The sequence below is a fragment of the Elgaria multicarinata genome, chromosome 8, assembly GCF_023053635.1.
Source record: "Elgaria multicarinata webbii isolate HBS135686 ecotype San Diego chromosome 8, rElgMul1.1.pri, whole genome shotgun sequence".
In the NCBI taxonomy this organism is placed as follows: domain Eukaryota; kingdom Metazoa; phylum Chordata; class Lepidosauria; order Squamata; family Anguidae; genus Elgaria; species Elgaria multicarinata.
This window is the reverse complement of record NC_086178.1, coordinates 46,431,996-46,451,262: the sequence shown is the minus strand read 5'-3', so window position 1 is coordinate 46,451,262 and position 19,267 is coordinate 46,431,996. Positions and strand designations below refer to the sequence as shown.

Genomic DNA, 19,267 nt, shown 5'->3' with positions numbered 1-19,267 from the left:
TTTCCTGAACTTGTACTTGCATTTGCAAAATATGCATATTATAAATTATAAATGTGCACTTTTAAATACGAACAACTTCAACAATGCACAATTTAAAGTGTGCATTTTAAAAGGTGGGCAATTTTTAAATGCACACTTTAATATTTACGTTTTCATACTTCAGTGGGGGAAAGCTGCAGAATTTTAAAATTGTATGCTTTAAATTGTGCATTTTTAAAGTTGTGCATTTTAAAAAAATGCATTTTCAATACAGGAAAAATGAGCACTTTTGAAAAATGCACACTTCTCTATGAGAACAAACTGGGAGGGGGGAGTCAGAAACGAGAATGGGAAAAAGCCACAACAAGCACTGAAGTAAAGTCCAAAGAATTTCAGTGAGGGCGAGCATCCCTGGTTCTCCCATCCTTATCCAACTCCTAACTACATGTTCTGTTTCAGATTCCAACGTGAAATAACATTAACAACATGAAATTGATGTTCCTGCCTTGATAGTTCCACCAGCACCAGAACATCTTACAATTACAAGCTATTACTAACAAGAAAGCCCAGCCTGTCTTTCTGCAGCTTAAACCTCCTCTTTCACCTCTTATCCCCTTGGTAAGCTCAGCAGACTTGCTTGACTTTTGGATCAAGAGTTTCTACCATGATTAATATGGAAAGGTCAGTCTTAATTTAAACTTGCACATGAGCCTTCTGTCAATGAACTGCATTTTATAGCAACCCCAAAATAAACTTATTTGCATAGCCAAGAGGATAGCTGATATCATTTTAGGCGTTCCGGGGTCAAGTGGGCTCAGGTTGCACAAGCTTAACAAGCCATTTGTTCATAAAGTAATACTAATATTTATTAATTCTGCCTAGCATAAGGCAATTCGTTAGTTCTACATGTTGAAGGTATTTAAAAGGTCAGAACCTGGGGAGGGGGAGACCCAGACGAGAAGACCAATGCAATAGCTAATATAAGGGTCTAATGCACAGATGACTATCAAGCTTTCTCACCATAAGCATACTGGGTTTAGAAAACTGAAAAACACATTGGGATGAATCCAGACTTTGGCCTGCCATACACCAAGCAGAATATGGCACTTTGAAAATGGTTTGAAAACTGTATATGGAGTGTGTCCTGGGCCCCAACAGTTGTCACTACTACTATAAACCGTTTTAAAGCAGTAGTGTAGCTCCTGCATTAGTCATAGGGGTGTGCTCCGCTCCGTTTTGGATCCCCGAATCCGAAGCGGAGTGGGCTGATCTGCACCTCCGACGCCCGGTTCCAGAGCGGATCGGGGGAGGTGCAGATTGGTTTGGAGCAGTTTGGAACGGTCTGAAGTGATTCGGACCGTTCTGAAGCTCCGGACCCAGGTAAGTGGGGGAGGGGAGCTTCCCTGGCTTCCCTGTCCACCACTGCAGCAGAGCCAGGTAAGTGGGGAAGGGGGGCTTACCTGGCTCTGTCGCGGTCTGGCCGGCGGCTTCAACTGAGGCCCAAGCCTCAAGGCCACCCGGACTGTGATGGAGCCAGGTAAGTGGGGGGAGGGGGGCTTACTAGGCACTGCCACCGCTGCTGTCTGTGTGGCGATGGCGGCAGCAGAGCCGGGTAAGGGGGCAGGGGGACTTACCTGTGTCCATGAGGCGCCAGTGCCAGGTAAATGGGGGAGGGGTGGCTTACCTGGCTATTCGGCCCCCATTATGTCCCCCCTTCCTCACTTACCTGCCTCCGCCATCCACTGTGGAGGCAAGTAAGTGGGGAAGGGGGGCCAAAATGGGGTCCGAATCTCGATCCAGCCCTCCGGATCCGGTTCTGGATTGGACCCAAACCGATTTGGGGTGGTGGTGCATAGCCCTACTTAGTCATACTTAGAGTAGATCAACTGAAATCAATGGGACTTAAATTAGTGATGACTAACTTGTATCATTGATTTCATTAGGAATTCTCTAAATCTGACAAAGTCTGGACCAAGCTATAATCTGGAGTTGTACCAAATTTACAAGGATTTATACTACTGACAATATGATAATGGAACTAACATAATCATATTAGGCCAAACAAGCAAACCACATTCTAACTTCAGGAGGGGGGTTGGATAGATCCAAGGTTTTACCTAATTCAATTTGCTGCTTTTCAGAATTATGGACACAACTGAACCAAAGTTAAAGCACTTTTCAGGCTCTTTCATTTCAATGGAAGAAATAAGCATGCACAGAACTTTCTCCTTCTGAAGTTAATGAAACTTTTACTGGTTGGTTTTGTCTTGATGTTTTTTACATTTATTAGAATTTTATAAAAGTAATCAACTTCCTAGGGATGACACATATCTGCAGAAGAAGAAAAATCCAGGCAAATATAAACAGTAAGCATATATATATATATATATATATATATATATATATATATATGCCTTAATCTAAAGAATTTTAAAAGGCCTCACAAATCTCATATTTTGACAGAAATTCCACAGAAACATGTTTGTTGCAAGAGCCATCCATCCTTCCATGTATTTATTTCTGGGAATTTTTATACGTGCCCAATGTATCAGTAATACTTGCTTTCCTACTCTAATTCATTAAGGGTGCAACCGTATGCATGACCATGCTGGTTGGGAATGATGGGAGTTGCACTCCAACACATCTGGTGGGGCACCAGATTGGGGGAGGCTGATCTACAAAGGGTGACCATATGAAAAGGAGGACAGGGCTCCTGTATCTTTAACAGCTGCATACAAAAGGGAATTTCAGCAGGTGTCATTTGTACGCATGAAGCACCTGGTAAAATTCCTTCTTCATCACAACAGTTAAAGCTGAAGGAATTATACTAGAGTGACCAGATACAAAAGAGGACAGAGGCTCCTGTAGCTTGAAGTGTTGTGATGAAGAGGAAATTTCACCAGGTGTTGCATGCATACAAATGACACCTGCTGAAATTCCCTTTTGTATGCAGCTGTTAAAGATACAGGAGCCCTGTTCTCCTTGTGGGAAGAGATATAGAGGTTGCAAGAAAGTAAAAGGAGGGCTGAACATAGTGGTGGGTTGACTCAGATGCCTTTATTTTTTTATATATATATTTTTGGAAAAATCTGTTAGCAAGTCACTAATAAGTTATTCAACCTGATTAAAATTGCATCTTTGAACGTCTAACAGAACTACAGGAATTCAGTCCCACTGCCAACAATTTTGCTCCTCAAATTGCACACCTGCAAGTACCCCAGGGCGCAGACATAGTCTTTCTACACATCTGTTGATCACATTGAGCTTGCAAGTCTGATGGAGGCCCATTTTCAACATTTACTTCAGGACCTCACAACTTCTCTCTCTCTCTCTCTCTCTCTCTCTCTCTCTCTCTCTCTCTCATACAGATCACATTCATTTGCAATCACCCTCCCTGTGGTCTGGTTTCAGGGTGGGGAACAAAAATTCAGAAAAAAGATGGAAACAACCTTTGAAAAGATGTACTAGACTTTATCATATTTGGGTCCTTAACTATTTCCATAAGTAGACAATGTTGTACTTAAGATGCAGCCCCAGCTATGCACCAGGGACAGATCTACACCAAGCAGGATATAACACTTTGAAAACTGTGTGTCATGAACACAAACATTTGCCAATACTGCTATAAACCATTTTAAAGCAGTAATGTAGATCCTGCCCAGGACAGCTACCTCTGAACAGAAACAAGTTTCCTTTGCAGGGGTGGATGGGAAGGAAAATCATCTATTCAGTCCAGGTAAAACACTGTTCCTGCCAACCAATGATAAGCACCACTCTGTCTACATGATCCTTTAAGGTAACGATAACACTGCATTCTTGGAGCCTAGTGGGGAAGGCAGCAGGAGCGTTAAGCTTAAGGAACCAATCATACAAATGACCATCAAAGGCAGGGGAAGGGTCTGTATTTGTAGGAGCATTTTAAAGTTTGGCCTGATGGACATATGCTTTCAAATGTGGCTGCCATGCTCCCAGCAAGACAATCTTTGTGTTATTCTGAACTAGCCTGAAACCAGAATTTTGAGTGGGGCAGCTGCATTGCAGAATTCTGTCTTAGCCACAACTAGTCCTTTGCAGTGTAATTGACAGCCAGAATCACAGGCGGTGAAACAGCTGGTGGGAGGATGTAAAACGAACAGATGAAAAGGACTTGATGCCTTCCTAGGAATGGCAGTACCTTGGCATTCCTTAAAGTGTGGTTATATTAGGCTGACCATATGGAAAGGAGGGCAGTTGCATAGAAAAGTGAATTTCAGCAGGTGTTATTTGTAGGCATGCAGCACCTGGTGAAATTTCCTCTTCATCACAACAGTTAAAGCTGCAGGAGCCCTGCCCTCTTTTGTATTTGGGCACTCTAGTATAGCTCCTGCAGCTTGAACTGTTGTGATGAAGAGGAAATTTCACCAGGTGCTGCATGCCTACAAATAACACCTGCTGAAATTCCCTTTTCTATGCAGCTATTAAAGATACAGGAGCCCTGTCCTCCTTTTCATATGGTCATCCTAGTTATACTGCCTTTGGAAGACATGGCTATGACATAAATCACAACAAGGGTTTGTTTATACCTACTCACATATCATGCGTGGTGGCTATGCTTGAGAATATGGGCAGAAATTCTTCCCACACTGTGTTTTTCATCTTGGGCGTGACTTACACACCGAGTTCTAAGAAGAAAAATGGTAACTTTGGAAGTTGCCCTATAATGAAAGGATGCTTGTTTGTTAATCCATTTGCAGAGGAAAATTGGCCCTTTTATTTAGAACCAAGACAGAATCATGGAAAATTATAGCATGAATAAGTAGCTTACAGATAAGGTGGTATGAACTTTTCCTATGCATTCTTCTGTGATTCTATGTAAAGATAGTGCTAAAGTTCTATACATAGGTTCAGTATATATGCATTTGTCCAATCAGGAATGGTTGGTTGCTCTGACTTAGAAAGTGAAATGAGATTCCAGTCAGTGCTCAGGTGGGACCAGGCTGTTTCACAGGCACGTGTACAAAACCAATCTTTGATGTTAATTCCTTATTCTCAATGAAACTGTCATTAATTGCTGTGAAGATAAATGAACTATAAACTAGCTACATTGTAGACACATCAATATGGCATTCTTTAATGCTAACCTTCATCCTTGATGGAAACTCTGGTCATGTATTTAACTATGTGATCCATCCACCCGTCATCTCCCACGGCCTTTTCTTTGTTGAGTATCATCTCTCTTTGGGTCACTCTTTCCAAAATATTCTTTCAACAGGGTTTAGCTGCTATCCAGATGGAAAACTCTCCCGTATTCCCAGATGTTTTGTTTTGGGAAGAGAGAGGGTAGTTGAATTTCCAAATGTCCCTCCGCTGATGTTGGGAACTTCATTTCTGAGTGCCATGTGCCTGTTGCATCATTCATGTGCATCCATCAACATTACAAGCTGAGAAAGGATTTTCAAAAGGTAAACTTTCCCTCCAAGAAAGTTCATATATAACAAGCCAATTCAAAAACGAGCTGAGGAGAGTTCACCTGTTACTCTCTCTGTGTGAATACTTTGTGCCAAATGTCACAGGCCAGCCTTATACTCAATAAGTCAATAAGGAGAAACACTATATTAAGTAGGGCTGCACATGTGGAAAGGCGGGCTGTAACCAGTTCTCTGAGTAAGAGGCTTACCATTTAGGAATCATGACAACCTATTTTGAAACAGCAGTTTTAGCTCTCAATCATCACACAGCAAGTAATGGAAACCACAGCTGAGATCTGTTTTTAAATAGCTCACTGATTTTGGATTGAATCCATTTGCAGCACTGTGCTTGAACCTCATTTAGTAATTAACAACAAACCAGGATGGATATCTTCAATCAAAGCCTGCTTGGTTTTAAACATGTCACTGCAAATCAGCATTGCTAATCAAAGCTTCCCATGTTTATCCCAGACATATTTCTGTAAAAGAGTATGACACAAAGCACAGAGCTGATTTCACTTAATGTTGCAGTTGTTAGACTCAGTGGCCCGTTAATCCATGGCATTCCATTCTTGATCACAATGGAACACACACAGTTGCTGTGTGTGTACATATGGATGTACACATCTATTTCACAGACAGCAGATCAGGGCTTTCAGCTTTTAAGAAGTTTGCAATTCCTTTAGATGTAACCCTTTTCCTCCCTGCCCTGAGCAGATGCTCACTAACTGCCAGAAACCATAACTTAGCTGGAACATACTTAGGGAAGCAGCAGATGTAGTGTTAACAGATCCACTTGTTTTAAAGAGTAAGGAAGAGTTGGGGACAATTGTCATGTGTTATGAGCCCATAATACCAGTATTTGGCAACACTCCAAGCAGGAATACATAGTGTGGGATGGAATACAATGTGATCCATTTTTCATAGGCAGCAGGGGTTACCTGCTTGCATAGATTTTAACTTTTTATTCTGGTTGTGCTTTTTATATTGTATTGTGTATTTGTGCTTTTAACCTGTTGATTGTTTTGCTATGATTTTAATTTTTGTGAACTGCCCAGAGAGCTTCGGCTATTGGGCGGTATAGAAATGTAATAAATAAATAAATAAATAAATAAATAAATAAATAAGTCAACCGTTTCCTTTGGGACCTCTTTCCTCATTCTGTTTTTTGAGGATAAAAAGCAGTGGGAGCAAGAAATTCCAGCTTCTAAATAGGAATCTCTGGGTGTACGTGTGTGTGTGTGTGTGTGTGTGTGTTTGTGCTCATCTTGCATTATGTGTAGGGGTTATTGTTGTTCCTCTATGGCACACATTCAGTATTGGCAGACCATACTGAGATGTGCTGAGGACAACGATAAGATAGGCCTTGCTAAGGAACATCTTGGCACTGGCTAACCATGCCAAGAATGTGCTGATGCAAGACCCACAGAGAATACAATACAGTACTGAAGGCACCATGATCACGCGTTTCCTTAACCCTTATATGGTATATTCATGCTGAACACACACTAACAGCACCCTCTGTGCACGAGGTAATCATGCATTTAACATGCTGTACTTAACAACCAATCATAGCTTGTAAGCAAGAAATGTAACCACTTAGTCAGGATGGGGCCGCCTGTTTGGGATGCCTCATCTTCATGCAGTTGGACTCCTTGCCAGTTATTTACCACAATTATGGCCCAATAGACCCCCATGATTGAAATTGACAGTAATGATTTTCTCCACCAGAACTCTTTCTACTGCAGCTGTTAGAAGGAAGTAGCCTTGTATGTCTGAATACCATTTCAGAGACTGTGGAGGCATCTGGACAACATGAAGCTCCAGTGACCTCTGCCAATTTGTTCTTTTGCTTTTCAGAGACCACTTTTTTTTCTCAGTCCTCAAGATTCTTGGGTGTTTAGTAAAGCAGTCTGCTAAGAAAGTGCAAAGATATACCTGCTTGTTTGAGGCCTTTTATGTTTTGTACCACACTACTTCAGTCCCCATCACTAGGAAACTTAGAATTCCTTCTTCTTTTAAGAATGAATTAATCAGAAGAGAAATGCTCCAAACCAAATAAAAATCCAATTTGTCTCAAACAGTTGATTTGAAAACAAACCATTTCCTCACATCCCCCTAATACCTGCTAATTCACCGACGGAAGCCAGGGATAGATTTCAAAGAACCATATCCTGCCTTTCTCCAGAGAAAACTGCAACAAAAAGAATACATTTTCATCATTTGGATTTGCATTATCTCAAATTACCCTCAGCATAATAATGAAAGGAGTACAGCCAACTATCTCTCTCTGTTTCTCTTGGTTTCACACACAGCACCTGTTACCACTTCGTTCAGAGAGGTTCCTCTTTGGTATCTGTCAGTGACAAATATCACAGCCTTTCCCAATGTGGTGCCCTATAGATGTGTTGGACTCTATGTCCCATTATCCCCAGATAACATGGGCAAGAGCAGCACTGGCTGGAGTATGATGGGAGTTGTAATCCAACACATCAGGAGGGCACCTGGTTGGGGAAGGCTGTTTTATCACCACACCCGGGACATTTCTTCCAATAGTAATTTTTAGCCACTATACATACACGTTTGAACTTGCTAACAGTGAACTAAAACTGTCTTCTTTCTTGGGATTTTTTCTCAGATGGGATGATGGCAAACTGCAATGAAGCCAGTGTGGCAATCACCTATGCAGTGTGAGACTGTGCATGATACCACGCAAAGTGTATAGAGTTGCCATAGTGTGGAAACTGACAGTGTCCCTTAGTTGGATGAATGTGTGAGTGGGGAGGGGGGCTATGGTGTCTAACGCTGACCCCAACGTCATGTGTGCCAGCTAGCACAAACCAGATGTCTGTGCACATACAGAGAGGTTCTGTGGGGAGAACACCTTTGCACATACAACCAGCATAGCCAATGTCTGGGAATTAGGTACTTCCAGCCTAACACATCTGGAGGGCACCAACTCTGGGGAAGACTGAAGTAGTAGTGGCAAAAGGTGATAAAATGGATGATGACAAGCTCCCAAAATGATTGTCTCAAAGAAATCTCACACTCAAAAATCCTGTTATTTGAGGTGACCAAGTAATTGAGTTGGAGCAGGAAAAAAGTCATGTCAGCTCGATGGGTTGGACCCAGACTTAATCACACCCAGTGTGGACCCATTGAAATCATAGAATCATAGAATTGGAAGTGGCCTATAAGGCCATCGAGTCCAACCCCCTGCTCAATGCAGGAATCCACCTTAAAGCATCCCTGACAGATGGCTGTCCAGCTCCATCTTGAAGTCCTCTAGTGTGAGAGAGCCCACGACTTCCCTAGCTAATTGGTTCCATTGTTGTACTGCTCTTACAGTCAGAAAGTTTTTCCTGATGTCCAGCCGGAATCTGGCTTCCTGTAATTTGAGCTCCTGAAGAGACAGTTAGACAACTTGAGTTATTACGAAGTTAGAGTTTTCTGCTGCTCAACAGGCCCTTCAGCCACACAACCTATCATTTTGGGAGGGACTGTCAGTTACTACCATCTTGGCCTGCAGAATGACTAAAATTTAAGTTCCAGCTTGGATTCTGGCAATATCACTTTCATCTCCATGCATTGTAAAATGGGTGCTGTGTTTTTAAGAAAGAAAAAGACTTCCTAGTTGAAGTTCCTGTACACTTTCAACACATTAAAGAAACCTAGAACCCAGAACCCAAGTTTCCTTGTACACAGCACCACTTCAGATATTGCCAACTGTGCAGGCACAGTTTTAATCCAGTGATTTAATCCTTCTCATGCCACTAGACATTTCCTAAATGGCACTCTTTATAGTGCCCCCACAGTGCCCCCCCCCCAAACAAACATATTTAGGAAGAATTTCTAGAAAACCGCTATATGCTCAAAATCCCAACATTTTGGTTAGTAATTGGCGTCATCTGTCCTTTTTGGACAGAAGTCTCCAGTTCTTGTGTTGTTGTTAGAGTTCTCCTGTGCTTGAAGGACCTAGCCTGAGAAAACTCCTCTGATGTTGCCACCTTTCCTTTCATCCTAACTTGCCTGACCTTACTGTTTTGCATGTGGGAGCAAGCCAGGGGCAGGGATGGAGTGGGAGATATAAGAAGCCAGCAGCAAAGAACTGGTGAAAATTGAAAGTTCATTCTAAACCCTCATAATTCCCACCTGCAAGGTAGGCTTCTAAGAATGCTTGGAACATCTGTTACTAAGGTGAATTCTTGAAACATCTATTGCTGCGGTGAATTATGTAGTAAACTGTGGATCAGTTTATTTTAGGATCAGTCCATATCTTTCACTACTGGTTTTCCTATTCCCTCACAACTTGGAAATGTGAGAAAGAAGGAGTGGGGAACTGCAAGCAGGAAAAGATGGTGCCTGTAGAGGGCCGGCACTGAGACATTACTAGTTGAGCTAAAAACTAACAGGATGGTTTGTCACCCCTAGTAATGGGTTGGGATTTCTCGCCTGGAGAAGTCTGTGTTCCAAAACCCATTCAAGAGAATTTGCCAGCTACCATCACTAGCAATGTACAATTGGTACCTTGAAGAAACTGATAATGAACCCAAATACTTGAGAGCAATTTCAGCACTGACATGTCCTGTTGCACCAAGAGCAGTAGGCTAATGGCAAAGGGCTGAAGTCAGTCAGTCCAGCAGCAAGTAACAGCCATTGAAATCTAAAAAAATATTTTTAGAATGCAACTGATTTATTAAGTGTTTGTCCTAGCAAGGGTTTGCTAATATTGCAAATCTTTTTATAAAATGGAGAATTCAGCAGCAGGCCTAAGCCTTACCACATGTATGAAATGGGCATCAATCCAAGAGCAACAATATCTGTGTGCAGATGTGATGTATTTAATGTAGCCTTATATACTAATCATTATATGTGACTCTGGCAGCTGTTAAATTGTCCCATTTCAGCCATAATGGCAGAATTATTGAAATAGTTTTTAAGCTGTATTTTAAAGGTTAAGCCCTTGTAGTCAAAATATGTCTAAAAAGGTGTTTGTAGGTCCACATTCTTCTAAGAAAAGTATTATGTCAAACTGTTTTAATAGAAGCCTGCTGGCAATTGCACCTTCCTTTAAAGTTTTAAACCAGAACCCAAATCTTTCAATTAACATGCCCACAACACAGTCCTAAGATCAGTGCTTTTCATTCCTAGCAATGGGACAGAAGATAATTACAAAAATGAGCTTATTGGGCAACCACAGTGACTTCCATGGGACCTCACAATCCTGCAGAGAGGAGGATATCTATTTCTTTGTTTATTTAGGATAGAATTCTTAAGATGCTGAGCACAGAACTCATACTGGCTTCAATAGCAGCAGCCAAATTAAGCCAAGGTTATGCGCTGGTGAAAATCCTAATGTCAAAGTAATGTTTGCTTTCAGAATTGGGCAAGGTTTCAATTTTATTTTTGGATGCATACAATGAGGGCTTAGCAATTCCACACAAGGCAGAGATTTCTGACAATGGAATTATCTGGATGCTTAGCCAACACGGTATCCTAATGCTCAAGGCAGATAATAACAATGAGGACGTTGAAATATTACCTAAATATAAACATTTTAAGTTCTGCTGTTGAATGAGCATCACGTACATCACTAGACTTAAGATGGGTGCCTATTTTTTATTTTTATTTTTAAATGCGTTTCTTACTTTCTTAAGAAACGCAAGCCTAGGCTTTGCAGAATGGCTAGGGAAAGACCACTGAAAATATGCCTCCTTCTTGTCATCTATTTGTCATGAATACCTGTTGCAAGTCTCTGTCATGTCACTATCTTTGAACGAGATTATCCAATTGCCTGGATATCTAGGGGGGTGGCTCGCACAATTTACTGGACCGGCCTAACCCTGTGGGTTGGCCACATGCCCTACTTTACAGAGGACATATGGCCATCCTACAGGGTTGTCCTGGTTGCCCCATCCAACTCTGATTTAATGATCCAGTGTTGAGTTTATTTAAATAAATATGGTATTTACTTTTTTGCAACAATATGTCATGATGCAGGAAAATAGATACTGCTGAGAAAAAGTTCCCCAGTTCCCAGTGGACATTTATGTAACCATCACACACACATAAAGCTAATCTTTTTCTAATTTAATCACTTAAGCTTTATGCGATTACATTGCCCGTACAGTTCTGTTTAAATCTCGAACCCCTGAAAGTGAATGAGCTGCCAATCAAAAACATTCTTCTCCAATAGAAGAGGCATTTAGAAGGGAGATAATCAAAACACTGAACAAAGTTAAGGGGACATCAAAAGTATCAAAAATACAATATTCTCATTAAAATGAATGTTGTATAGAAAGTAAAAGCAACAATCACAAAAAAAGCATACACACACACACACACACACCATGCATGAATGGCTCATTTGTTGCTGGAAAATATCACATATTGTTCAGGTTTTGAATTGGCTCATTTTATATTCAGTCTAGTCTTCAATGGTTCCACCAGCAGAAGTCTCACAAAAAAACTGAATGAGGCTTATGTCAGCAGACCAATTTGATGCATGCTGCCTTTAATGTTTCATAATGATGCCACACAAACGATGTGCAGGGAAAAGGACTTCAGGATAAACCACGCCAAGCCAAGGATCCCCTGCTTGAGCAGCAGAACGTCGATACAGTGTCATCTGAAGAAAGGGCCGAGGGAGCCTTTGGAAACCTCAACAAATGAAATGGACAAATGAGCCTTTGAGCCTTTCAGAAGGCAAAGCCAAAATTCTGGCATGTTCTCACCTACGGTGGACAAAGCAAGTTTATAACGTTTACAATACAATAATTTAGACGGCCATTTCTGGAAGACGCTTGTAAATTCAAGCCACTTTGAAATGCCTAATGACCGATTTCACTCAGTCAAGCAATAAAGCTGCTTGACTGACCTCAGGGTCTGACAGGTTAATCTATTCTGACCTTTGCTTTATTCTATAATGATGCTGAAAGATCACTTGAATAACTCACTGTCATTCAACAATGGCTCCATATTTCCCCTCTGGCACAGCAGAGGGCTCAAATGTGACTCTTGGTGCCAGATTTTCAAAGCCATGTGGGATAACTAAGACTGTTTTCTTCAAGGCTGTGAAATAAAACAAATTGCTTTCCCTTCCCCTTGCCTCTCTGATCAGAGTGCCACTTAGAATATCAAACAGCCAAGGCAAGTTTCCACCCTTCACATAGCAAATCATTTTCGATTTTGATTTTTTTTCTTTTTTAAAGCATAATACTGGGGGACAAACAAAAAGGGAAAGCTGTTACCCTGTTGCTCTTCTTGTACACTTCCAGGAAGAATCTTGAACATGTATTGGCATTTGCAAATTTCTAACAGGGATAAGGAATTACCACAATACCACTATATTTTAAACCTCTTTATTCAAATTGGGAGGGGAAGGAGGGAGGGGGAAGAGGCAGCTCTGCACTTGATCCTTAGCTTCTTTAAGATAATGCTTTCAGGACCAGCCCCAAGATATTTCACTGCCTGACTCAGAACAGCAAATGTCCACCCACCGCCACCTCCTACTAGTCAAGATATATAGTCCCTAAGACCGGACAAATTATTTTGGCACATGAGCCAGAATATCTCACAAGCACCTCTCCCTAGGAGTAAAACAACACAACAACAACAACAACAACAACAACAACAACAACTTAAACTACTAACCATTTGCTTCTCTTTCATGAGACCCCAAATCAGCTGCCCGAGGCAACCGCCTCAGTCTGCCTAATGGTAGGGCCAGTCCGTTTTGGGGCAGCACCCATCTAAAAGGATATATAGGAAATCGCACAAAAACTGCAGAAGATCAGCTGCTAACAGGTCACAGAATTCTCAGGGCCCTTTCACACCTCACAGAAAAAAGCAGGTATCTGTTTAAAGATCTAGCAGGTCTAGAAATCAGAGAGAGTTTTCTTTTGTTCCTTTTTTGACACTCACAAATTTCTTCATAAACAGGGCAGAAAAAGAACTTGAGATGTTAGAAAACCGAACGTTGGAGAAAGTAAACCTGGAGCAGGGGCCAATGGTAGCTCTCTGTTTTTGTACTGTGGAAATGGCTTTAACCCCCTCCCTCCGCCTATGTAGTCATCTCCATGTTACAGGGAAGCATTTACTTCTTAGATTGCAGCAACACCTATTCTGTGCACAGAATCTATGAAGAAAGGCATTTTATTCCATTTTGTTTTATAGAACACACCAGACAGGGCAGAACCACAAAGTGGAAAAAACAAAAACAAACCAGACATCCCGCAAGTGTAGGAGATAGATATATTGATTCCTGTAGACATAAATGCTAAGGCATTTTGAGAAAACAGCTCAGTGTTCTTCACTGGTCCAAGGGTTACTGGTGGCTTCCAAACACCTCAAGTGTGGAACTCGTCAGTTCCGTGCTCGCGCTTTTCCTTGTACTAGCTACTTGCTCTCAGTGGGTGCTCTCTAACTTTTATTTGCTCTGCTGTTTGCTTTAGCCATGGACTGGCTGCTGAAGAAACCTTTGTGGGTGGACAGTCAGGAGACCAGCCACACATCAACTGTAAGGTGTCCGGTGGAAGTTTGAAGAAGAGGACACAGGAGTAACATTCCAGCTAGCTGTAGAAGGGGAAGGACCTAAGAGGCAAAGAACAATGTGATTGGCTAGCTGAAGTGGTGCACAGTACAGGTGCCCAAGATGAAGGGGGAAATGAATGCATGGGGGCGGGGGGTGGGCAGAGAGAGTGTTCACATGGAACTGCACCAGGAAATTCTGTAGCACTGAGTAGAGCAGAACATTTTCTATCCCAATCTAAGGACCAAGTGAGCCTGTCAGAATTTGCCTGCTGGGAAAGGGAGAGGAAACCACTCACCTGCCTAGAAAAGGCTCCCAAATGGCATTAGCAACAGTGATTAGAGCTGCTTGGTTTTATCCTGGTTGTGCTTTTATACTGTACTTCTATACTGTTTTTTTTATACTGTTGTTTGTTTTATACTTTGAATTGTCTCCATGGTTTTAATTTTTGTGAACCGCCCAGAGAGCTTTGGCTATTGGGCAGTATTGAAATGCAATAAATAAATAAAATACAATGGCCCCTGCTCAAAAAAATAATTAGTATCAGTGAACTAACTCTTGACCAGAGGACAGTCTAAAAAATACATTTACATTCTAATTAACAAACTACACCAGATATTATGATCTTCAGTTACCACAATCATGGAGGAAAGGTCTATATAGTGCTATGACCCATGATAATTGGAACCTCCATGTTGAGAGGCATATTCAACAGGTGAGAAGAAACTATGATGGAGGAATGTTGCTTTCTCATTGCTACAAGCATCCGGCTAGCCATTGTTGGAAGTAGGAAGCTGATCTTGATCAGGGGTCCCCACCTTTTGGGGTCAGTGGACCCATTGGGAATGTTAACAGAATGTTGTGGATGCTCTCACAAAACAGCCACAATGGGGAGGGGGGCTTACTCAAGCATAAATTCCCATTGTGGGCATGGCACTCATTTTCCAGAAAGCAAACAGGTGAGAGTAAAAGGAAAGTAACTGGCCCAAGACTGTAAGTACTAAAGTAGTCTCTGAGCTCCAAAACACAAAACACTCTTATGAACTCAAATAAAGACGGTGCTGGAAGGAAGCACTTCTCTTTGCAGCCTCCCAGTTAAAAAAAAGAATTAAAAAAAACTTAAAACAAAATAAAAAATCACAAGGACCAGAGAGCCTGGTGGGCACCAAAAGCAGTGTCTGTGAGCACAATAGAGCCCCTGGCACCACGTTGGAGACCCCAGATCTTGAGGGACAATAAGGTTTGAGCCAATAGGCAGGTTCTCATGAGCTTATGTACACATGGAAAAGTCTCTTCATAATTTAGTGTTCTTACCTTGAAAAGCCGTGATGTGACCAACAATCATATATTTCAGTTCAAAATTTAGAGTCTGGATATTCTCCATTCTCTCTCTCCGGACAGCTGCTAGATAGCTTTCTTCCATCTTCTTAGTGCAACATGTTGGTGCTCTGTGTTGGCAAATCTGTAAATTCGAATCTATTGGGAGGGAGGGAAAGGGAGAGAGACACAGAGAAAGTTTTTTTTTAAAGAAAAAAAACACAACCTCAGTAACATCCTCAATAAATAGAGCCAGAGACATTTTGTACAACAAAGGCAATGTTCTCGTGGGATCTACTGCTCTGGAAGCTGGAGCTAGTGCAGAATGCTGCAGCTCAGCTGTTGTCTTCAAAAAGGGCAAAAAGGTGGAACCTGGGAACTACAGACCAGTCAGTCTGACATCCATCCCTGGGAAAATTCTGGAGCAGATTATAAAGAAGTCAATCTGTAAACACCTTGAAATCAATGCAGTGATTACTAGAAGCCAACATGGATTTGTCAGGAACAAATCCTGTCAGACTAATTTGATTTCATTTTTTGATCGAGTAACCTCCCTTGTGGACTGTGGGAATGCTGTGGACATCATATATCTTGACTTCAGCAAAGCTTTTGACAATGTGCTCTTCAACATTTTTATTAATGATTTGGATGAGGAAGTTCAGGGAATGTTTATCAAATTTGCAGATGACACAAAATTGGGTAGGATAGCTAATACCCTGGAAGACAGAAACAAACTTCAAAGTGATCTGGATAAGCTGGAGTGCTGGGCTGAAAACAACAGAATGAAATTTAATAGGGATAAATGCCAAGTTCTACATCTAGGAAATAGAAACCAAAGGCACAGTTACAAGATGGGGAATACTTGGCTCAGCAATACTACAAACAAGAAGGATCTTGGAATTGTTGTAGATCGCAAGCTGAATATGAGCCAACAGTGTGATATGACTGCAAGAAAGGCAAATGCTATTTGGGGCTGCATTAATAGAAGTATAGCTTCCAAATCACATGAGGTACTGGTTCCTCTCTATTCAGCCCTGGTTAGGCCTCATCTAGAGTATTGTGTCCAGTTCTGGGCTCCAAATTTCAAGAAGGACGCAGACAAGCTGGAACGTGTTCAGAGGAGGGCAACCAGGATGAGCAGGGGTCTGGAAACAAAGCCCTATGAAGAGAGACTGAAAGAACTGGGCATGTTTAGCCTGGAGAAGAGAAGATTGAGGGGAGACATGATAGCACTCTTCAAATACTTAAAAGGTTGTCACACAGAGGAGGGCCAGGATCTCTTCTCGATCCTCCCAGAGTGCAGGACACGGAATAACGGGCTCAAGTTAAAGGAAGCCAGATTCCAGCTGGACATCAGGAAAAACTTCCTGACTGTTAGAGCAGTACGACAATGTAATCTGTTACCTAGGGAGGTTGTGGGCTCTCCCACACTGGAGTCATTCAAGAGGCAGCTAGACAACCATCTGTCAGGGATGCTTTAGGGTTGGACTCGATGGCCTTGTAGGCCCCATCCAACTCTGCTATTCTATGATTCTATGAACATCAGTGTTGCATTGGATTTGTCCACTGGATGAGTAGTTTTGACATATAGACCCATTCTTTATATTGTCAAAGAGCCTTCCCCAACCTGGTGCCTGCCAGTTGTTTTTTATTACAATTCCCAGCATTCCTGACCATTGGCTAGGCTCACTGGCGCTAATGGGAGTTGAAGTCCAAGGCATCTGGAGGGTACCAGGTTGGGGAAGGCTATTATAGAACCTTAAATACATACGATGGGAAATGCACTGAAGTAAATGTGAGTGATGGTCATGAATTGAATTTTCCCTTCAATCTACAGAATCCACTATACTGTCTTTCTAGGTTTAGACTCATAGAAGATGTGCAATTTCTAGAGGTATTGCTGCTGACACATGTACCAACAAACGTATTGATGGAAATATTTACCTCCAGGAAAAATATTAATCTTTATAGGACAAACAGAAGAAACGGCCGCAGATACTTTAACAGCAGTTGGCTGCAAAGATTCCTTGCCCCATTAATCTCCTGAATGAACGCATAGAATATGTCTGCAGATCCAGGGCCCAAAGGCTGTAAAGATCGCTCCTCAATAGAAACAGCACAAATCCTCTGCATGCCAAAGAACACCATGCAAAACACAGAGTATTTAAAGACAAAACAGAAAGCAAGCCCCATTCTCACTGTGATGCCTTGAAGTCAATACAGGCATCATACTGCGAGCTTGGAAATTTCACATCCTTCAATATTAGCTTTGGGACAGAACCTTTAGTTATCCCCACCCCCACCAAAAAGAAAAAAGAAAGAAAGAAAGAAAGAAAGAAAGAAAGAAAGAAAGAAAGAAAGAAAGAAAGAAAGGGGGGAAATGAATCTAAGCTTTTCGTACTCAACTCGCCTGGCTGCTGAGAATAGTTAGTGATGATTAGTACAGTCTTGAGCTCTTCAATAACTCTAGCAAGAGATAATAAATTCATCCTCTTAGATCTTAATGCAAAGCACACACCCCCATCAAATAGGGTACAGGCATGGTGGGGAGAGGAGGGAAGAACCCAGACTGCCTGGCAACTGAAAGGCACATCGTGTTACCACTCCAGAGGAATGCATACCAGGTTTCAAGCTGAGGGTACATCTGCGCACCACCTTCCCAAGCTGTTGGGTCAATGCATTCAATGACCCATCTTCTTCCACTGGCCCCCTTTTGGGAGCCAAGTGAAACTAGCCAAAACAGTGATCCTGCTAGCTTGAATAAGGAACTTTATAATGGTGAGCTTTCTAAAGACAGACTTCCTTACGCAATAAGTCCCCACACACACATTCTCTCTGTCTCACACTTACACCTAAAAACACACAGTGATTCCGATGTCAGACCACCAAAGTCAGCCAATGCTGGGAGGCAAAAACATACAATATGGAACTAGCTTGAAAATAAAGTTTTAAATGCATGCAATAAATATTTTTGAACTATGAGACTTATTATTGGGAATGCCACTGAAAGTGATATTACAGTCTCTGGTTCAGGCAGCATAAAATATCACAGTGGAGCCTCAACATTATAAATAGATAATAATTCCATTTCCAAATTGAAACAAGAACAAACAAATCAAATAGACAACAAGGGTTTCCCAGGAAATCAAGTTAACAACGTTGGCTTTTAAAGAGCTTGGCTTGCTAGATAATTGTAAGTATACATGGCAGACAGTCATACACCCTGCAACAAAAGAAGAATGATGGATTCATGGGCCTTCCATGAGATTAAAGAATATGAGATCAACACTGAAAATCCCATAGAGTCATATTATAAATGTTCTATCAAAATTAAACAAAGTGATGCTACAAAGCAAGAGTTTCCTTTTAGCTCATGATCTCTTCCCTTACATTTCAGATAGACAACGTCTAGAGGTTGAGGGCTTGCATTATCCTCCAGACCCCATTGCAGGCTGAACCCTAACCCCACCACCACCACTACACTGCCACCAAAATTCAGTGGCACAGAGGCAGCAGGGGGAAAGCACCAAGTTCCCTATGCGCCTCATTTTAAATTTACAATGCTTTTTTTGCAGCTATGGCAGCAAATTCAGTAGTGCTGGTGAGAGGTGGGGAGTTGGGAGCAACAAAAATGACTGGGCACACAAGCGACTCATGTGTTGTCTACCTCTGCTTTTCATGAGACTCATAACTAGAACATAGGAGGCTGCTATATAACAAATGATCCAACTAATTATCTACACAGGTGGGGCTGTGCTCTGCTCCGTTTCGGATCCCCGAATCCGAAGCAGAGCGGGCCGATCCGGACCTCTGAAACCCAGTTCCAAAGCGGATTGGGGGAGGTCCAGATCGGCATGAAGCGGTTCAGAACACGCCGAAGCAATTTGAACCGTTCCAAAGCTCTGGACACAGGTAAGTGGGGGGAGGGGGCTTACCTGGCGCCGGCGCTGTCCATGAGGTGATGGCGGCGGCGGAGCCAGGGAGTCCTCATTTT

The 19,267-nt window shown here is 41.9% G+C and overlaps 1 protein-coding gene across 2 annotated transcripts in view; it reads right to left on the bottom strand.

The window, feature by feature from the left end:
• Positions 1-19,267, bottom strand: part of LOC134402647 (glypican-5-like) — a 505,390-nt gene that overhangs the window by 447,521 nt on the left and 38,602 nt on the right. For both annotated transcript variants that reach the window (XM_063132253.1, XM_063132254.1), the window contains exon 2: positions 15,271-15,432. In XM_063132253.1, the coding sequence (XP_062988323.1) occupies positions 15,271-15,432 (162 nt within the window). The remainder of the gene's footprint in view (positions 1-15,270; positions 15,433-19,267) is intronic.